Below are 20,871 nucleotides of genomic sequence, written 5' to 3' on the forward strand. Positions count from 1 at the left end.
TTCAGAGGGTCATGGTAAACAAGAATCTAAAGTTTGGCGTTGATGGCATTTATTTTGGCCGAGATATGGCAAAGTTGGTGTTTTCATAGTTAGCTACACAAATTTGTTTGTGCGTAATATTTGCAATCTTTTTATTCACTTTTTGTCCGGCCCATCTGGAGATGCTACCTGCTAAATTTTGTGCCGATCGGTCGCACGGTCTAGGAGGAGTTCGAAAAAGTAGGTTTTTGATAAATCGCGATTTTTCACGCATAAAAATGTAGGCGGAAATGGGCGTGGCCTATATCATGTGATTCAGTTGGATCCACGGAACGCGTGGATGTATGGTTTTTGAATGTATGGTGTACGGTGTGGGAGTTATAGGGGCATTTCTGCTATAGCGCCACCTAGTGGTGGAAGTGGGTGAATTGTTGCACCTGAGGTCCTTGCAGAGTTCTGGACCATTCCTGAAAATGCCAATCCCCCACCATGTATGGTTTAGGCTGTAGTCAGAGTTTTAGGCGGAGAAGAATAATAAAAATCAGTAGAAAAACAATACGGTTCTACAGCCCTGCTGTGCAAACGGCATAGCTTTGCTATTGCCCGTTCTTGCAGACTTGGGCTTGGACCCCTAATTAATCCTTAGAAAAACAATAGGGTTCCGCAGCCCTGCTGTGCGAACGGCGTAGCTCTTGCTACCGCCGGTTCTTGCAGACTCGGGCTTGGACCCCTAAATAGTGTTCTTTTCACTGTTAGTCTCGTTTGCTGCTACAGGTCATTTAAGATCATTGTATGAAAATTGACAGAGCTTCAGAAACATTACAAAGTTACATATAATCACTTTAACCGGACCAAGTGATTTATAGTTAGGTTTTATATTTAGAGTGGTCTGGTACATAATTGTTTTCCATGTGAATTACTGCACAATCATGTCTAGCCTAACACATTGGATATAATATGCTAACTGTCCAATTTCATCAGAAAAGAACTCAGAGGCAAAGAAAAACACCACATATTTGACTAGATTAATGAAGAACAGTTTATTGTAGATTTCAGTGATGAATTGGAACACCATCATCTTGACATGTTAACTCAATTTCAACAAAATGTCATGACAAAAGGAAAAATTCTTTCAGTGACAGATCTATTTGGTACAGCAGGAAGGTTACTGACATTTCACCGTTACGTTACTTGCACTGCACTGACCACTTGCACAGTAGTCACCCTAACATTTACCACAGTTTACATCTATCACAGCCACAGGTGATGACTGGCTTTGTCTAACCAGTGTAGCATGAGCAAAACAAATCGACATGTCCACAACCTTGAACATGGGATGAAAAACACTAGGGCTGTCAAACGATTAAAAATTTTTAATCGCTGAATTTCTATAGTTAATTGCGATTAATGGCATATTTTATCACATGATTAAAATTCTATTATTTTGCATTTCAGAAGTTTTTAAGTACATATTAACAATCGAAAGCAATGTTTACCAGTGTATCTTGATTGGGAATCAAATGAATGCAAAGAAAGTGACTTTATGAACTTGATTTTAAGATTTGTAATTATTTTTTTACTGTAAACAAAAGAAAAATGTGTGAATCTGTCATTATTGCACAATTCCTCCAAGTACCTAACTAAAAAACTAAAAATCCCTATCCTTACTAGAGTCAATATAGTGTTTAGTAACTCCTAAATAATGTTGATTACTCACTGACGTCCAGTGATCAGCGGTTAATGAGACAGCGTTTGCAGCACCTTGCAGCAGTTCCAGTGTGGCTGCTTTCTCCGTGTCATACAGGCTGTGTGTGAGGCTGCTGTCCCCCTCGACCGTAACGAGACAGGTCAGAACATGCCAACCGTAGTAGGTCTGCAGTTAGTTGCCACCCGTTTCGCAAGAGCTGTAGTAATTTTTTGGGATTTGGTTTCATCCACAGGTCGGCAAGTAGCACTCTCCAGCATGCTAGCGGGTAGCATCACGTTAACTGTACTACTATGCTTAGCTCCGTAGGTGGTAGCTCAAGCTGGACGTGCTTCGTGATATTTTAATTCGGCTTTACACAATGTGCATATGGCTTTAAACTTGTCTACGTGCCGTCCGAGAGTTTTGGAAAATAAAAAGCTCCACTCAGGATTTCATTGCTGCTGTCTTTCTCCATCATGCCTGCAGCCTGCAGCAGCAGGATGTGTTAGGAGGAAGTGGCAGCTTGATGAGAAGTAACGGTGCTGCAAAGGGTAAAAATAGTAGCCTGTTAGGCACGACGCGAAGCCCAGTGAAGTGTAAAATAAATTAATGTCGGCATGCGATTAATGCGATTAAAAAAAATTAATCGCATCGCGTCGGCCCTTAATCGCATCGCGATTAACGCGTTAACGCTGACAGCCCTAAAAACACAGTCATTGTTGAAAACCTCAGTAAGATGCCCTCCTTTCACTTATATTGCTTGCATGAGAAAAAGAGTGCTCATTAATAAAAGTCAATACCCTGCACAGAATGATTTATATGTACAGTGTGAATCTGTGTAGAGAAAGTTTGTTAAAATCATTCTTATCACAGAAATATTATTCATTGTCCAAGTTAAGATCATACTTATGAACCAGCTTAATCACAACACTGCAGTCTATCCTGCTGGCCATCACAGGATTTCAAACTAAAATAGCATACTGTAAATGACACTTGCAAAAGTACAACTTCTTTTCTGTAATAAATAAACTTGTCACTATTATGGACTAATTTCAAAAGCTTGTATCACTAAAACACTATTAAAATAAGTCACTAGTACTATACGTTAATTGGGCTGACATTTACCAGCACCTTTCAATGGTAATATCACAGTACAGAGTGTACTGTATTAAAATACCTTATATACAGTATGTATTTGCAGGAATGGACATAGAGGTACATGTGACAGCAGTCTTATCGCCCCGGTTACCCTGCCATGCCATGCATAGTGCACAGGATCAATGCCCGGTGTTATCACATCAAAAACATTATTAGGGCATTGTGAAGTGTGGTGATTTCTCAATTATAAATTTATGACGTCTAACTACTTGAATGCGAATAGCCGAGTTGTGTGATGATGACTATGTGTGATGTAGGGTGACTAGTTATTTAACGATTCCCATGGTAACTAATTTGACTACAAGTTTGTCATTTTATTTCAATTGTGATTATAGTAAGTGGCCCCTTTGTGATATGAATCAACCCATTTGCAATTTTACAAACATATGTCCCTCATCTTTTTCATAATATGTGATTATTATTGAAGTAAGATGCTCAAATGTAATTTGCATGTTTTTAAAGAATGTGAAAAACACAAATACCTGTGTATTTAATTATATTGTTACTATTAAGGGACATGTGATCTCATTAAAACGCTATTTTTTGTGCTGAATTGCTTACTGAAGGGAGAGGAGGCATTACTGATATCCTCCAAATGCACACGTTAATGAGGAAAATTGTAACTAGCTAGATAATACATTTGGGTGCCGAAAACACAGTTACAGATTTGGAGAAATTTGCTTGTTTGTTGTTTTGCCCAGGGTCGAGGATTAATATATATTTAATTTCTGTGCAACCTGTTTAGAAATAGGCCAGGGACATGTTTAGCCTAGCTTAGCGCTAGGACAGGAAGCAAGGGGAAACAGCTAGTTTAGCTCCATCAAACTGAAAGTCTACCTTCTAACAACACCAAATATGTCTTATCTATACAGTGAATACTATTTCTGATCAAGCCATAAAACAGAAATGCAAAAACTCATGGTTTTACAAGCAGTTGAAACAATTTCTTTTACCAACAACTACTTTGTGGCGTGCAGCGTCTCAACAGTCCTGTCCCATTTGTGGGCTTGTCTGGTTTGTGCACTGCAATAACAAAAGTATGGACGCATTGGTGACTAGCTTGCTGGCGAAGAAGAAGTCTGTACTGGTATCATAGTGTTGAAGGTTTTTGACATAGGTAGGCTAGCCATTTCCATTTAATTTGTGCTAAGCTTGTATGAACACATGTACAAACGTATACATCTCTGTACAAAATGAACAGAGATGACACTTTATATCAATCTGACTGGGTAAAATGACAAACAAGTGTATTTCCCTAAATCCTTTAAGAATGAAAAATACATGAGTATGTTCACTGGGGTGTCATACAGTTATTTTGAATGGCTTAAAACTTGCCATGAGCATAGCTTGAGCCATTGTAGCTTCCCTTCCTGGAGTCACTGAGGCACTACTTCCTTCAAAGAAGCCAGAGCTGAATGGATGCGGACATGAAGCCTGTTCTCAAAGTCGTAGCCTGTGAAATCCTCCTAAAACATTTTAGATTGATAGATAGAATTTAAAAATGTATTGAAACATCTGGGAAATTCAAATGATTTCAAATTTATATAATTGCTATGTAAATATTTTTACCTTGGCTTGAAGTAGCAATGATCTTCCCCTTGCCAGAGTCTGAATTGCAATACAAAAAAGACTAGATTATAACTGATACATGTGGCTCCATCAGTTCATTTCAAATAAAAATGTGAATGCTGGCAGACTGACCTCCTGTTTTGCAAGGAGTATACATCCAAGCTCATAGATGGCATACGGCTGAACATATGAGTTGATCTGTCGTCCATACTCATCTCTAGCAGCCAGCTGGAGTGACTGGATCACAGATCAAATGGATAGGAGAGCAAGCTGAGTAACATTCAAAGTGTCGATTAACTGCAAAGTCATTCAGTGCTAAATGTAGAAATATACCTGAACAGCATCCCTCATATTTCCATGACATTTGTGAATGGCACCAAGAAGAAGGTGTTTCAGGCCTCTAAACGAAGCCAAATCTAAACTCTGTAACACTGAGCAGACATACAGAGGAAATTATCACACAAAATGAAATTCTTAGAAATCCGGCTGCAGGTAGGCCTGTCACGATAACAAATTTTGCTGGACGATAAATTGTCCCAAAAATTATTGCGATAAACGATAATGTTGTTCTGAGACCATTTTCATCTAATATAATGATAATGGCATAATAATGCAGGTACACCTTTTCAAAGAAACTTTTATTTCTAAAGAATATTTAACACTAGAACTGGAAGACATTTTAAATATCCACAATATGTCTTTGATCTCCTTTAGCATGCCGTCTTTCACGCTGTTGGACAGTTGTGGGATTGCCGTTTGTGACCCGTATGTTCTCCCAGGCAATTCGTACTTGCTGTCAAATGTTTGCAGCATTCCTCGAGTGTTTGTGCGATAGACTACATACTCTGTACTACATTTAACAATTATTTATTAAACACAAAATATTAAATTTAAATAATAATATATAATTAATAAATGATATCTATCTATATCTATATGGCTACCTGCCACATGGCGAGTAAATGTTTGTACCAAAATAGTTCTGTTTTTCAGTCTTCATTTTGGTGAAGTTGCAGCTACTTTCTTCTGCTCCTCTGCTGTCTGCAGGTCGGAGCTCCGCAGGGGCGGGCCGACACACACACACACACACACACACACACACACACACACACACACACACACACACACACAAACACTGGCGCACACACTGCCAGCCACCACATCACTTCTGTTTACTGATAGCTATCGTTTACCTCAGGCTAATTAATTAGCTATTAAGTGGCAATTTTTGGCAGCCAACCTTCCAAAAGAAAGCACAATGAAATTAAATAACCGATCATTAACCGTTGACCGACAAGCAGGTAACGGAGTCTCAGTTCACTGTCCGGGAGCCTCTGACACATGGACACACTTTCCTGAAACCCTGCTCCAACTCTCAACTTTCTCTGTCTCTCTCGCTCCTCCAGGAGAAGAAAGAGCATGAGCATGCGACTGACAAGAGGGTTCACTCCTCGTTACACTAAGGAACCGAGAGTGGTCCTCCAGTCTCTTTGGTAGAGAGAGAGAGAGAGAAAGAGAGAGAGAGAGAGAGACAAGGAAAACAAACAAGCATGCAAATGGAAATTATCGCGGCCGGAAAAATTATCGAGCTAATTTCTTTTTTGTGCGATTAATTGATTTATTGACTATCGCGACATGCCTAGCTGCAGGTAACTTGGTTATGTTGCTATGAATCATAAAGGTTCCATTCACCCTGATTCATTATCTGCAGTTTAGATGAGGAGCAGTTTGGAAGCGCTTTCCACAGATACAGCACTTCAATTACACCGAGGATGCATAGCTCTCTGGTGGGCGAGATCTTTCTCAATCTCTCAGCCTGCAGATAAGGATCAGACAGAGGACAACTTTTGTGACACACTTGTGATGACTTTCGAAAGAGAGAAAAAGAGCAAACTTTGCAGCAAAACCCACCCTTTTGACAGCAAACTGCTCTATTTGGTTGTTTTTTCTTTTGAACAGCTTCTGCACATCTTTGAAAACTCCGCTTGCTCCATCTAGGTCACCCGAAGCACCCTGACACACTGGGAAAAAATACAAAAAAGATTATATAAACTACCGAGTAGAAACATCCCAGCAGTGTTAGCATACGTTAAAATGTGACAGGCTTACCTCCGGTCAAGTAGGCGTAGTAGCACTGCGACCATCGCGACTCATTCTTCAGCCTTTCAAACGACGTGTATGCATCTTCAAAATTCATCTCTATCATGCTACACCAACCTGAAACATAGACAAGCAGACAGAGTCAAATGAATCCCTTCCTGTGCTGTATGCCAAGTGCCAGTATGTCACAACTAACCTGATGAGCAAACACGTACCAATCTCATAGAGACACACATGCTGGATCTCTCTTTGATCTGATGCAAGCTCTAATGCATCATGGAAACAGGCCAAAGCACTGTTGATATGGCACTGGGGACAGAGAGAGCACACACACACACACACACACACACACACACACACACACACACACACACACACACACACACACACACACACACACACACACACACAGGTAACGGTAATTATGTTAGACACACTACATGCATGTGTTGAATGAGAGTTAGATAAATAGTGGATTAGATGTTGGTGAGTTAATGAACCATCTGACATGCATATTAATGATATGTGCTTGAACAGAGACTGCTGTACCAGCCTATGGTAAACAACAAAAGGTTTGTCTACTGTACAGTATATTTGCCATCCAATGTCTTTATCTAGCATTACAAACACAAATAAACCACTTTAAAGGTCCAACATGTAATATATTTACTGTAATAAATCCAAAAATGAACCCAATGCATCATCAGATATTAAGGAAACATGCTAAGTTGAAATACTATCTTTTCTGACAACAGTGCTAATGCTAGTATTTTCTCCTTTTGAAATTTCCATTCTGTGACGTAATGTCTGTTTGTGTTTTGGCCTGTGTACTTTCGGGTTGCCAGATATACCTGTAAAAATGTAATCTCTCTCCAGTATTTAGAATTTGTACTGCAGTAACTATTTTAAACACTAGCTGTCAGTATTACATATTGCACCTTTAAGCTTCAATAGACTTGTTAAAGTTTGGCTTATCTGTCACTGGTTGTTAGCAGCCCTGAGCCTGCTGCACATACCTCTAGCCTGTGAACTCGTCCTTTAAAGAACATGAAGAGGGATGAGTTGGGGTAAACCACTGACTTTCTCTGCAGAATAGCTTTGGCTTCCAGCAGCCCCTCATGTGTATCAGAGCCATCCAGGGCAAAGAAAGGCAGCACTACTGTGTGGTACCACAAGAGGGCCAACCTGAGCAACACAACAGGAGAATCATTACAGCCAGTCTGAAATCTGGGATCTGAAGCTCCATCACAATCTGTATTACACTGCATATTTATGAAAGGTAAATATGCAGCTAAATATGTACTAATATTGGCAGTATAGAATATATTTAAATTAGGGTAGGTCTATGTTTCACATCGTCGCTGTCGGGCTGAAACCTTGCATTTCAATATTTTGTCATTTTAATTACTTTACATAAATCAATGCTATTGGTCACCCTTTATGTCTGCCTGTGGGTTTTACAAATATTTAAACAGTGACGAGGCGATTATCATCTGACTTTGTCCAAGGTAAATACCTCAATATACGGTTTCCAAATGAGCCTTTTTTCATTTCCTAAAAAGCAACCGTTTTAGACATACAAGGTTTTCATCCAACAGCGACGACATGTAAAAAGGGGCATGGAACTGGTTCACATATTTTTACAGGTGAAACACACACCTACCTTAATTGAAATATATTATATAGTGGCATTATCAGTAGTTACAGCATGCCAGTGAAAGCAGAGGTTACCAGAGATCATGCTATGCAGAAGGTTCTAATTATAGGGGCCAGGATAATCATAATTCATTGGATAAAAAAACATCCTGTGAACTAATGTATTATGTCTATTATTTATTATGACTTTTGTAATGGGTTGCTAGTAAGCATTATTTTACAGAGTTACAGGACAATAACGTTGAGGACGGCATAGTTCATCCTCATGATCCTCAAGTTCCTAGGATTTAGTATTAAGGGTTGTTGGTTTTCCCCAATTATTGAACCTGCATTAATTGGCCCTGTTCAGACCTGACATGAACATGCGTCATGGGTGATCCAATCACATTTGGACAGTCTCCACACGCCCGCTCTATATGCACATAAACACGTACATCTTTTGTGTTTGCAAAGACCAAATGTGTTGTTGTTTTTAACTAGGCAGCAATGCGCTTCCCTTTCCTGCTCTGTCAGAAATTAAAATAAAAAGAAGAAATCAAAACAATATAGACTAGGTCTATCTCTTGGGGTGTTCCAGGCAAACCAGAAAGATGTTTGACGCACTAGTAATATATCTCTGTGGACTTTTAGAAATGTTCAGACGTCAACTTAAAAGCCAACTTACGTGATTTTAGAATCACTACCCTTAGGCTTAGGCAGAGGACGTCAGTGGCCCCGGACACATTCACATGCACACTTCTAAAAGAATGTGACCATTTGTGTGGAAATCTCTGAATGTGGTCTGGGCGATCAGATCTCAATGCACCCTAAATGCGTCTTGGGTGTGTTCACACATAATGCCAGGTCTGAACAGGGCCATTGATGCTGAGTTGGGTGATAATTTGTGGGTTGGTCAGCTGTGGAGCGGCACCTTTCACATTACAATTAGTTGATTCTTAATATAAAAATATTGCTTATAGCTGCTTTAAAGTCTTAAGTTAACTACAATTGTACAGTTTATTTCACAAGGATATGCCCCCCTCCAATGCTATAAGTCTCTCTGTAAAAAATAAATAAAGGAAAACAATAGAAGACTACTACTCACGTAGCGAGTGGTGCCTTCATGTCCCTGCTCTCACTTGCATACATCAGGGAGGACAGGCCCTGGAGACGGTCACCAGGGAAACCCAGCAGGTTGATAATCTTGAGCAGGTGTGGTGGTACCATGGAGATGCACAGGTGGAAGAGGCCGTAGCCGAAGCTGACAGAGCCTTTGAGCCGGTCCAGGGCCTCGGCCGTCACGCAGTTCTCCACTGCCACGTTGTGGTTGGCGTTGTCCGTCGAGAGGGACTCCTGGTGGACCGAGGGCCCCTGCTGACAGGCCTCCTGCAGCTGGCTGATGTCACTGTGGCACTTATTGTACATTTTCCACGCCTTACGTAGGATCCAGCCTCCTTTGATATAAGCTGTTAGTGGAAATGTGAACAAGATACTTTTGATGAGGTTTTCCATGGCTCAAGGGGAAGAACAAGACCATATTTTTCTGTAATAAAGTGATTAATTAATCTCATTGATGTAGGTCATAATTACACTGTTGATTCTTTTTTTAGCCACACTAGCAGTGGTGCTCTAGGATCAGCAATGTCAGTCTGTCTGTCAGTCAGTCGGTCCACCACTTTGGTCCGGACTGAAGTATCTCAACACTATTTGATGGATTGCCATGAAATGTGTTACATATATTCATGTTCCCTTCAGGATGAATTGTTAAAACTTTGGTGATCCCTTAAGTTTTCATCAGTGCTAATTAACAAATGTTAGCATGCTAACTAGTGGTAGAATAGTGTATATATACTCAAGTACTGTACGTAAGCACAAATTTGAGGCACTTTACTTGAGACTTTTCTGTTTCTGCCACTTTCTACTTCTACTTACTACAATTCAGATGGAAACGTACTTTTTACTTCACTACAATTATTTGACTAACTATTTACTAGTTACTTTACAAATTAAGATATGATATACAAACCATATGGAGAGCTTTTAAAATATGTAGTTTTGTATACTACAGTACAGTACAGTATGTAAAGGTACAGCTGAAAAGATTAGCCAATTAATCGATTACCCTATGGAGAGAAAATTAATTACTATAACTATTTTGATCTTTTAAGTGATTTTCATTTTTATTTTATTAATAACATTTTATTTTCAATAAATTGTAATTTTGGACTATTGGTTGCACAAACCAAACAATCAATCAATCGATTAATGGAGAAAATATACTAAACAAATATTTTTATGCTTACACACCTGACTTTATACAGTAATTACAATAATCATTACAAATTCAGTTATTTCTTATTAACATGTATAGATGTGCTCCTAAATAAAACCAGGTACTCTGCTCTACACTGTTTATCTGTAAGTATGACATTTCTATCATCTTGTTCTTGAGTTATACTATTCATAAGAATTTATATACATTCTATGCTCTACATGCAGTCAGTCATACAGTGAGACACACACCATGATGACATAATGCCTTCACAACTGGTTGCCATGAAAGATAGACATTTAAGGTTACACTCTCATGGGTTCGATTTGATTACCTGAAAGTTCCTGCTTGACGAAGGACAGCACGGCAAGGTACACCTGACAGTCAGCAACGATAATCTGTCTCTGTAGGCGGTCCACGACCACAACTCCTGACCTCTGTGAGTCCATCTGTGTCACGCACACACAAACACACACACACACACACACACACACACACACACACACACACACACACACACACACACACACACACACACACACACATTCAATATGCAGTAATACACATAACCTGCAACTTCACCCAGCGGCTGGCAGCCATAGTTTTCCTAGAGTTGCTAGACAGCCCCCACACTCCTCACTGAGTTTGTTAATTACATTTCACAGAAGCACTAATCAAATCTGTGAGTGGGTTTGGCATGATCTCACTGCTGCCTGCATCATTAGGCCAGATGCCGAGGATATAAACAGTGCTATCTGAACAGCAACCTGTTCTGGCGGCCATATTAGGAGACATCAGCGACAATGGAATCCTGTTTGTTCACACAAACTAACTGAAAAATCTATATGTGTGAATTAGTGTTCTTGCTGCTCAACTTTGACAGGATAGCACCATTAGTTAAGAGTTTCAAGGTTACCATGCAACAGTCCATATACATTTTTTTCAATTGTCCATAGATGTACTCACACTTTTTTTAATCTTGTTTCTGATTGTCTCTATGACTCCTGAGCTGTCGCTCTCACACAGTTTCTCAGTGGTCCTCAGGTCGTCACAGGCCATCTGCATCTTCTCCTCCTCAAATGTCATCATGGCGTTCTGCAATGCAATGCAATAAAACGTTTTGTTCATAATAAATCTATTTTATTTTAAAAGCATTAATGCATTATTATTCTAATATCAAATGTTCTTGTTATACAGAGGATATCTATACTTGGGCTGGCTTACAAACTGTAATAAGAGGGAAGGCGTGTTAAGTAACAGTCCTAGAAGGACAAAGGGCTCTTTCTGCATGACAGTGAATGGAAGAACACAGTGACATCCGTACAGCTGTGTGTTTGGAAAGATGCTACACAGCCAACACATGCAGAAAATCTTTGCTCTGATGTTGCTGAAACCTCTTCAGATCACCCTTAACAAGTGAGTTAATATTCACACAATCATAAATGAAGCAGGCAGTACAAAATGTAGTGATATTTGAGTGACATTTAGAGATAGGTTTTGTGGTTTAGCATTTTGATACTTTCTTGTAGAATTGAGGCATTCTTTCCATTTATGCTGCATTTTAACTAACCCCAGCGCATGTATGAATGCCCACATAATAGTCAGATCTCACTACCCCCACTGCCTTCAAGGCCATTTAACATCTGGGGACAGAGGATGACATCACCTCTGGCCTTATTGTCTGCGTGTGTTTGTGAGTGTGTGTGTGTGTGTGTGTGTGTGTGTGTGTGTGTGTGTGTGTGTGTGTGTGTGTGTGAATTCTCCCTCTCCCACTTGCGATGGACGCAGCGTTACTGTAATGTGCTTCTCTGCAAGAGTAATGCTGTTGTTGAGAGGAAACATCCATTATGTTAATGTTTGTAAAAACAAGGGAGAGGATGCCAGTGGTGACAATAGCAACCAAGCTGACAGATTGGGTTATTTCAGGTGATACTGGGTGCTTTCCTTATGAACGGTGACGGTAGGGGCTGAAATCTATCTCTGCTGCTATATCAGTTATGAAGTTATATTAATATCATAATTGCAATTTCTTAAAACTAACTGCTATTTCCTCTGGCATTTTTGTTTGATCACGTTATCTCCAGTTGAGAGGAAACTCACCAGGAAGCTGACGAAACTGGCCCCAAAGCTCATAAGTGGACTCTGGGTCCTACACAGAGAACAGAAAGGAGAAAGATGTGGAGACCACAGAAGAAAACAGAAAACAAATTCAGTTGGATATTCTGTTGAAAATTATAATTACAACACAATCTCAAGCGTTGTCTTCCTATAGCTGTGGCACACCTCTGTATCAGCACCCAGAAAGCAGAAGAGAATAGATTATACTGTATGCATAACTAATAGGAGTCGTGGATGGTAACTTGTGTGCAGGTGCAGCCACAATCCCCCATTGTTCAGCTGTCATGGCTGATGTCAAGGTGTGACTACTATCTGTTTGACATGTTGCATCCACCTCACGCTGTTAGCTATCAAATGTATTTATTTATTGTAAAAAGGAAAAATGCCCCCAAAACATAGGATATTTTAAAAAATCTGTCTGATGTGCAGGGGGACATTGTGGTCACCTACTGTAGGTGCATAGTGCCGCTTGTCTCCATGATGAAAATCTCATCTTTCTGTTAGAAACATTAAAATAGAGGTGGTCTACAGCATGCCAAAACCAGTAACCGGTAAGACCTGGGGCCAATAGACCCCCCTCTCACTCATAAACAAGCTTTCACATGCATTTGGAACCTAATAATATGTCATTTATTTGAATTATTATTATATATGTGGAGCAATGTTTTCACTGTTTGCATAGTGGTAGTATATGCTGTACCTAGTGTTTTGAATTGCTGATATTAAAGGGTATTAAAACCATGCAAAACACTGCAACACATTATTATTATATATAGCATCAAATAATTACCTGTATCTCCTGAAAAGCTCGTCGCTCTCTTTGAAGCCGTTGTTAAGCAGCATGTTAATACCTTGCAGGGCCATCTCAGCATCATCTATGTACTCTGCCTTCTCCTCTACCTGCTGCTGCTGCTGCTGGGACTGCTCGGGACCCGCCATTGTTTATACTACAGCACAGTGGCTGTTGGACTATACCAGTGCGATGGAGAACAAAATATGAATCTGTTTCTTTTCTAAAACAAACCCGCATTGGTTTATTTGAACTGATACGGGAGAAGATTTTAAACAGAGACAGAAACGGATCGCCTGAAAGAAAAAAAGGCTGTGCAGCTTCCGCAGGCTCCAGACGTGTGTGCACCTCAGGGATAGGCCACTGATGGCTCGCTCACTCTGCACTCCAGCGATTTACAGTTATCATTGTTCTTGCCGACAGCAGACGTCTGTAGCCTACATTCAGTCAAGCCAACGCACCGTTATTTGTCACTAAATAAGCCATCCGTCAGTTCCCCCCCACCAGCTTCTCTCCGTCGTGCAGCAGCATCCGATGCATTACATAACGAGGATCCAGGCTGCTGTGCTGCTCTGCCAGTCCCACGTAATGCACTCGTCAAACGGCCTGGCGTCATAACGCACAGCGCATCGCCGGGAGGATGGAGGGATGAGGCCTGCTGAGGCGAAGCTGCATCCTGTCAGCTTCCTTTGCTCAGACTCCCTCCGCACCTATAGGTTCACAACCCAGCCCCTCCAGCCTGCAGCCAATAGACGCACAGACTGAGCCACCTGCGGCACACTATAGGTAGCCCAAGTAAAGTGAAGGCAGAGCTGCTATACTTGATATTATTCTTTTTAAATAGCCTAGGTTTATGTTATTGTAAATCACCTTTGCCATGGCCCAGTATACCTATTTGTAGGCTATATGTCGTTTGTTCATTTTCTTTTAAGAAAATGATTTTGACATTTTTAGGCTGTTATTTTTGACAGGTCAGCTTCAGACATGAACGGGGAGAGAGAGGGGGAATGACATGCAGCTGTGGTATCTGACGATTTACACTTTGACTTAAGATTTGGTATAAGGAGATGCATGAACTTTACCCCACTTGTATTGAAAACATCTGGAAACTGTTAACATGAACAGAGGGCCCCCCAGGACAGAAGAGTCCTGTTTTTGGGGTTATGCCAGATACAAGGCATTGATTGGTCAGTTCCCTACTCCAATCATATACTTACACATATCACGCCTTATGTTATTACAATGTAAAGGATATATACTGGATTCACACAAAGAAAAGAGAGAGCAACACATTTTGCCAATCAACATGGGTATATATCGCTGGTCATGAGAATTCAGGTACGACCTGGGTCACAACCTAACAATTATCCAGCTGAACAGGTAACATGTTGGGAAATGGCCTTAACATGCATTCAAAGCCGGCAAAGCTGTTTGAATCCAAATGGGCATGATTATTTTCAAATGGGTCCATTAAACTCTCACATCAAGATATCTGAATGAGCTGTATCTGGCTTTGGTGAGTCAATTTACAGCCAGGTCTGACACATGTCAGCTAGCTATAGCCTAGGTACGTTAGGTTCAGAGTTCTGCACAAAGTGAAAATATTAATGATTGAAATAGTGAAAATATGTTAATATTATCTATAGCATATCACCTTTTTGCCCTTCCTGTTTCTGCATACTGGCAGCCTATATATAAGTATTGGCACTGTAGGAATTGGATGTAACTAAATACTGATCCTAAGAGCCCAATTTATTCAATATTTGCCTACATTCCATTTGTAAAACCACCTCACCTTTGTGGTAATGGCCATGTGGCTCAGCATTAACGCTCAGATGCCTAAGGTCTTTTTTACATTTCATTGTCTGTCTGGTTTTATTAACAACCCCCCCCCACACACACACACACACACACACACACACACACACACACACACACACACACACACACTACAGTCTTATCACCCTATCTGTCCTCACGATTCACATTTCAATAGTCTCCACACTTGCTCTGTGATTATAATATTATCTTCATCTCACTAATTTTAGTCCTTACATATGAAGTTTTACCTAAACTGCCGTGCATGGTTGGACCTGAAGTTCAGCGTGTTACACAGACAGGAAAAGTCAACAAATGCTTATCAAATGCTTGGGCCATTTAGCAGGGGGTGGTGCCTCAGCACAAGGCCGCTGACCTTTCTGAAGTATAGAAGCAGAGTTAGAGTTTTTTGTGCTCATTCATTCTCAATAAAGACAGACATGGAGCTTGGATCAATTGTTAGTGCTGTGAGGAGTAAGAGGGTACTGCTCGGTGATGAAGTCCGTCCTGCTGTCATCGTTATAAAGGATGGGAAGATCCATCAAATAGTCTCAGACAGCGACTTTTCTGGAGATGTCGCTGGTGAGGTAAGCCGGCTCTCATTGGTCTCAGTTTTTGGATACTTAAAATTGGACATATGGAAAGAGACAATGAAAGATATATAAGCTCATAAATTGATTTAACAATTCTAACAATCTATTCGCACTTAACCAATGGTGTTATTCTCCATGTAACCCAACTGTGATGGCAGGTGTTAGATGTGGGTGACAGGGTGGTGATGCCAGGCATTGTAGATTGCCACGTTCATGTGAATGAACCAGGTCGCACCTCCTGGGAGGGTTTCTGGACTGCCACCAGGGCTGCTGCAGCTGGAGGGGTGACAACCATTGTGGACATGCCACTGTAAGTTTGAGACTTCCCCCTCCCAAAATCAATCCAAACCCACTGTCTGACCTTACAGGGTCACCGTTGGAGGGGAAAGGTTGCAGGGTAAACAGATTCCAAGATAACTGTCCTCCTCAGGTGAAGGTCCAATGGGCTGTAGTAGTACATACTGTGGATCTGAGAGTCAAATTTGGGTTTTTTTGTGCAAAAAAAGAAGAGAAATGTATTGCCATGTGACAATCTCATATTTAAGCCATTTTTATGTTTGCACCTACAGTCATGTGAACAAATTAGGACACCCATGCTAAAGTTGACTAAAAAGAGGAATACAAAAATCATCTTTAGGAAATTGATCTTAATGCCTTAATTAAAAAAATGAGGAAAAATCCAATCTTTAAGGACACCAATTTTCTTTGTGAATGAATAATGTATCGTCAATAAATAAATGTTTTTCCGTAAAATACAGGGGGCATAAGTAAATACACCCCTATGTTAAATTCCCATAGAGGCAGGCATATTTTTATTTTTAAAGGACAGTTATTTCATGGATCCAGGATACTATGCATCCTGATAAAGTTCCCTTGGCCTTAATTGGAATTAAAATAGCCCCACATCATCACATCCCCTTCACCATACCTAGAGATTGGCATGGTTTTATTTCAGTTAGCCTAATAGCTGGTTTGATTTGCATTGAGAAATGATTTTATGGAAAGTACCCCATGCCAATCTCTAGGTATGGTGAAGGGTATGTGATGATGTGGGGGGGCTATTTTAATTCCAAAGGCCAAGGGAACTTTATCAGGATGCAGAGTATCCTGGATCCATGAAATAACTGGCCTTTAAAAATAAAAATATGCCTGCCTCTATGGGAATTTAACATAGGGGTGTACTTACTTATGTCGTCTGTATTTTAAGGAAAAACATTTATTTATTTACAATACATTATTCATTCACAAAGAAAATTGGTGTCCTTAAAGATTGGATTTTTCCTCATTTTTTTAATTAAGGCATTAAGATCAATTTCCAAAAGATGATTTTTGTATTCCTCTTTTTAGTCAACTTTAGCATGGGTGTCCTAATTTTTTCACATGACTGTATAGTATATGGTAGTGGTTTTGAGAAATCGGGCCAAGGAAAATAACATTTTGGAGACATCGGATTTGAATGGCCAGCAGTGAGTTTTGTTAAAATCCCCACAGAAACAGCATCCCTCCAACTACCACACTTCGACATTTTCACGAGAAGCTGCAGGAGGCGACAGGGAAGTGTTTTGTGGACACAGCCTTCTGGGGAGGTGTGATTCCTGGCAATCAGGTACAGTGGAACAGCTTGAACACATTCTCAGCCAGACTGTGCCAAACACAAACAATAGATGTCTCTTTTATAGCTAGAACTTCGGCCCATGATCCAGGCTGGAGTGGCTGGCTTCAAGTGTTTCCTTATCCATAGTGGGGTGGAGGAGTTCCCTCATGTGAATGACTGTGATCTACACAGAGCCATGAAGCAGCTGCAAGGCACAGGAAGTGTCCTGCTGGTAACTTACCACCTGCAGCATCTTCCATAACATACCCAAATAAAGTACAGGAATGTAACTGAGATAACTTCTGCTTTGTCTCCTTCAGTTTCATGCAGAGAGGGATGTTCAGCAGACAACAGAGGAGAATGGTGGTAACAACCATTTTACAGCATACAACAGATTATCTGTCTGTGGCATTTTATCTGTTGCAGTAGCTGTATGCGACCCCTTAAGAAAATCAACTACAAATTTGTCAAGATTAGGATTTTTTGCAGTGCTCTTAGCTACAATAGTCAGAAAAGGGTTATACTTAACTTTGGACATTTAAACTATATCTGCTGACATGATATCCAATAATTAAGGGTTATAACACATTATTGATATGATACTAATATTCTGTCCTGTGCTGGTTTGTATAAATTCCATTCCCCTGCCTACATCACTTCCCATGTAAGACTATTGTCAGTACTCCACCTTTCTGCAGTCCAGACCAGATGACATGGAGATAGAGGCAATTCACACCGTCACAGAACTCTGCCTCCAGTACCAGTAAGACGTTAGCGTGGTGACAAATAACCATGATACCATTGTGCATCATTCTGGATAGCATTTGGTTGTAAACGTAGCATTGATGTCACAGTCAGATAACTCTCTCTGCACCAGGGTGCGGTGTCATATAGTTCACTTGTCCTCTGCAAAGCCATTAAAACTAATCCAGGAAGCACGGCAGGCCGGAGCGCCCCTGACAGTGGAGACTACCCACCACTACCTCAGTCTGTGTGCAGAGAACATACCTCCAGGGGCTACACAATTCAAGTGCTGCCCACCCATCAGAGGATCTGTTAACCAGGTAAACAGAAGAGGATGCACAGTCGATGAAAGTCTGACTATTTTCAGTGTGAGCCTCAGCATAAAACTGGGATGCATTTGCTTTATTATTCTTTGATCACTAGTAGTTGATTGCTTTTGTCCCCACAGGAGCAGTTATGGTCCGCACTGAAAGCTGGGCAGATTGACATGGTGGTGTCTGATCATTCCCCTTGCACCCCTGATCTGAAGAAACTGGATAATGGAGACTTCACTGAGGCTTGGGGAGGAATTTCTTCTCTACAATTTGGTACGGACTAGTGACAACCATAGGGAATTAAATTTACAATATTTTTTATCCAGTGGAGCAACGATAACAACTGTAGTCCTAGCACCACTGCTAAAGCAAAACTCAATTCAACACATATACATTATTATATTTCAATGATTCAGAACTGTGAATTTTATAATCCCTAAATAGTTGCATTTCGACCTGTTCCCTAGTTCAGTAAACTGCCCAGGGAATCAGGCATTTTCCAATATGTCCAATGTGGCAACATTCCTTCAGTGCACTGGATGTTCAGCTCCCTAAAGCTTCCCAGTGTGCATTGTAAAAACTATGGTCACTGACTGGAAGTGTTACCACAATGTTGCATTCATTTCATATCATACGGACCATGATGGACCATGATAATTTCATAGGTGTCATTAAAATGATGCCAAAGTGGCTACGCAGCCAACATCTTTGACAAGTCAATGTAAATAAAAATGAGGGATCCACATCTATATTTTTAACAATCCGTTCAATGACAAGGTGTAATGTGAAAGGAGTTGATTGTGGTAGCACAGTTCTCTGCAGCTCTTCAGAGTGTTTTAGCATCTTTGAGCTCATTGTTTTGGTTTGGTTTTCCAGCTGCAGCAGGCAGCTGTTTTCAGCTAAAAACACTGATAAACCTACTATGCTACTGTATAATGTCTGCCAAACGACAGACAACAAAGTTAACAACTAGCTGAAAAGGCAATCATGCTCTGTCTAAAAATTACATCAGAAGTCATTGACTCATCAGTATCTCATGTTCATTGAATTAGTAATTGGTGCCCTGATTCAATTCACTAAATAATTTATTTTACTGCGGAGGGATTTGGGAGATGTCAGGTGACACTTAGATACTACCGCGTACTGTGCAGATTGTGTAAATTGACATACTAATAAGTGTTTTAATATCTGTTCTCACATTATTCACCGTCTTTGGTGCACGTCGAGGATTTGTCTCTACTTGACAAATCCTCTCTGCTGTTCAGCTGAGGGAGACAGTGGCTACAATTCACACAACTTAAACCTGTTACGTGCAATATTAGAAGGAATATATACAGTACATTCGCACATGTTGTGGATAAGTTGCTCCCACCTTCCCTCCTCCCACCCAGAATCCTTCTGACAATCACCCACACTGGGCGAAGTTCACATGGAGGTAAACAAGAGCTGAGTGCCAGTTTAGAGCACAGAAAAAGGATTTACTGTTCAAACACAGTGAGAGGGTGGCCAAAGTCTGACTCTAATGCACAATGTTAAATACTTGACGAAAATAATTGATGAATTACACCAAACTATGAAAAAGGAGACAAACTATGAAAAACCTCATACATATTTGAGCGTGTCAACTCAATTCTCTATAGGCCTGTTAATAATAAAGCTTTATTGCAGACACAGGTCCATATAACATCACGTCATACATCAATCTCTTCACCCATATGTTTAACCATTTGCAGGTTTGCCTCTGTTCTGGAGTTCAGCCAGTAAGAGAGGCTTTAAGCTGTCTGATGTGGTAAGACTCCTCAGCCGGAAAACAGCCCAGCTAAGTAGTCTTGACAACCAGAAGGGCAGCCTTGCCCCCGGCTATGATGCTGACTTGGTCATATGGGATCCAGAGAGAGAATTTGAAGTTAGTATTAGGAATCATTTCATGTTTTGGACTTTTTGACAAAGAAAAGCTATACTTTTACAGTATTAATTTCATTTTCTGTCATGCTTCACAGATTAAAGAAGCAAGCATTTATCATAAAAACAAGGTAAACCACATTAAATGAACAAATGGTATAATGTAAGGAGCACATATTTTATATGACTGAGCTTATGATGCTGTGTGTCTGTACGCAGCTAACTCCTTACCTCGGTGTCACACTGCAAGGAGTGGTGTGTGTGACCATTGTCAGGGGCCAGCTGGTGTACAGAGAAGGCTCCTTCTGCCCAGAGCCTCTGGGGAAGCATCTCCTCATCCCAGTCCAGCCCAAATGTGGAGCACAATAAAAACAAGCTGGAAATAACCTTAATATACTCTATCTAGAGTTATTGTGTTGTCTGAATCTGTGAAAGTGCCCCATGTCGTTTTCTTCATCTCTCTCAATCGGAGGGTTTGTGGTTCAAATTGCAGAATTGCCGACCTCCTCTATAGATGGTAATTAAAAGCAGGGTAGCTCAGTCTGTCATGTGGGAAATATATATCCAAATAGCCTACATCCTCCATAAATATTGTTAA

At 40.5% G+C, this 20,871-nt stretch overlaps 2 protein-coding genes across 2 annotated transcripts; one reads left to right on the forward strand and one right to left on the reverse strand.

The window, feature by feature from the left end:
* Window positions 1-1,064: 1,064 nt before the first annotated feature.
* LOC144522984 (tetratricopeptide repeat protein 39C-like) lies at window positions 1,065-13,930 on the reverse strand. The gene is made up of 14 exons (XM_078258228.1): window positions 13,309-13,930; window positions 12,501-12,549; window positions 11,367-11,495; window positions 10,735-10,849; window positions 9,234-9,594; window positions 7,510-7,678; window positions 6,709-6,802; window positions 6,503-6,610; window positions 6,305-6,414; window positions 6,086-6,209; window positions 4,727-4,824; window positions 4,526-4,630; window positions 4,394-4,432; window positions 1,065-4,290 (listed from the first exon to the last, which is right to left on the reverse strand). Exons 1-14 carry the CDS (start codon window positions 13,455-13,457, stop codon window positions 4,201-4,203), a joined length of 1,740 nt encoding a protein of 579 aa, XP_078114354.1. The 5' UTR covers window positions 13,458-13,930; the 3' UTR covers window positions 1,065-4,200.
* Window positions 13,931-15,566: 1,636 nt separating this feature from the next.
* Window positions 15,567-20,642, forward strand: LOC144522853 (allantoinase, mitochondrial). Its single transcript, XM_078258101.1, has 11 exons — window positions 15,567-15,713; window positions 15,878-16,029; window positions 17,211-17,325; window positions 17,399-17,545; window positions 17,634-17,679; window positions 17,983-18,076; window positions 18,191-18,377; window positions 18,506-18,644; window positions 20,105-20,277; window positions 20,372-20,404; window positions 20,493-20,642. The coding sequence occupies exons 1-11, from the start codon at window positions 15,567-15,569 to the stop codon at window positions 20,640-20,642; spliced, it is 1,383 nt and encodes a 460-aa protein (XP_078114227.1).
* Window positions 20,643-20,871: the final 229 nt, after the last annotated feature.

Source organism: Sander vitreus, chromosome 9 (genome assembly GCF_031162955.1).
Source record: "Sander vitreus isolate 19-12246 chromosome 9, sanVit1, whole genome shotgun sequence".
NCBI lineage: Eukaryota > Metazoa > Chordata > Actinopteri > Perciformes > Percidae > Sander > Sander vitreus.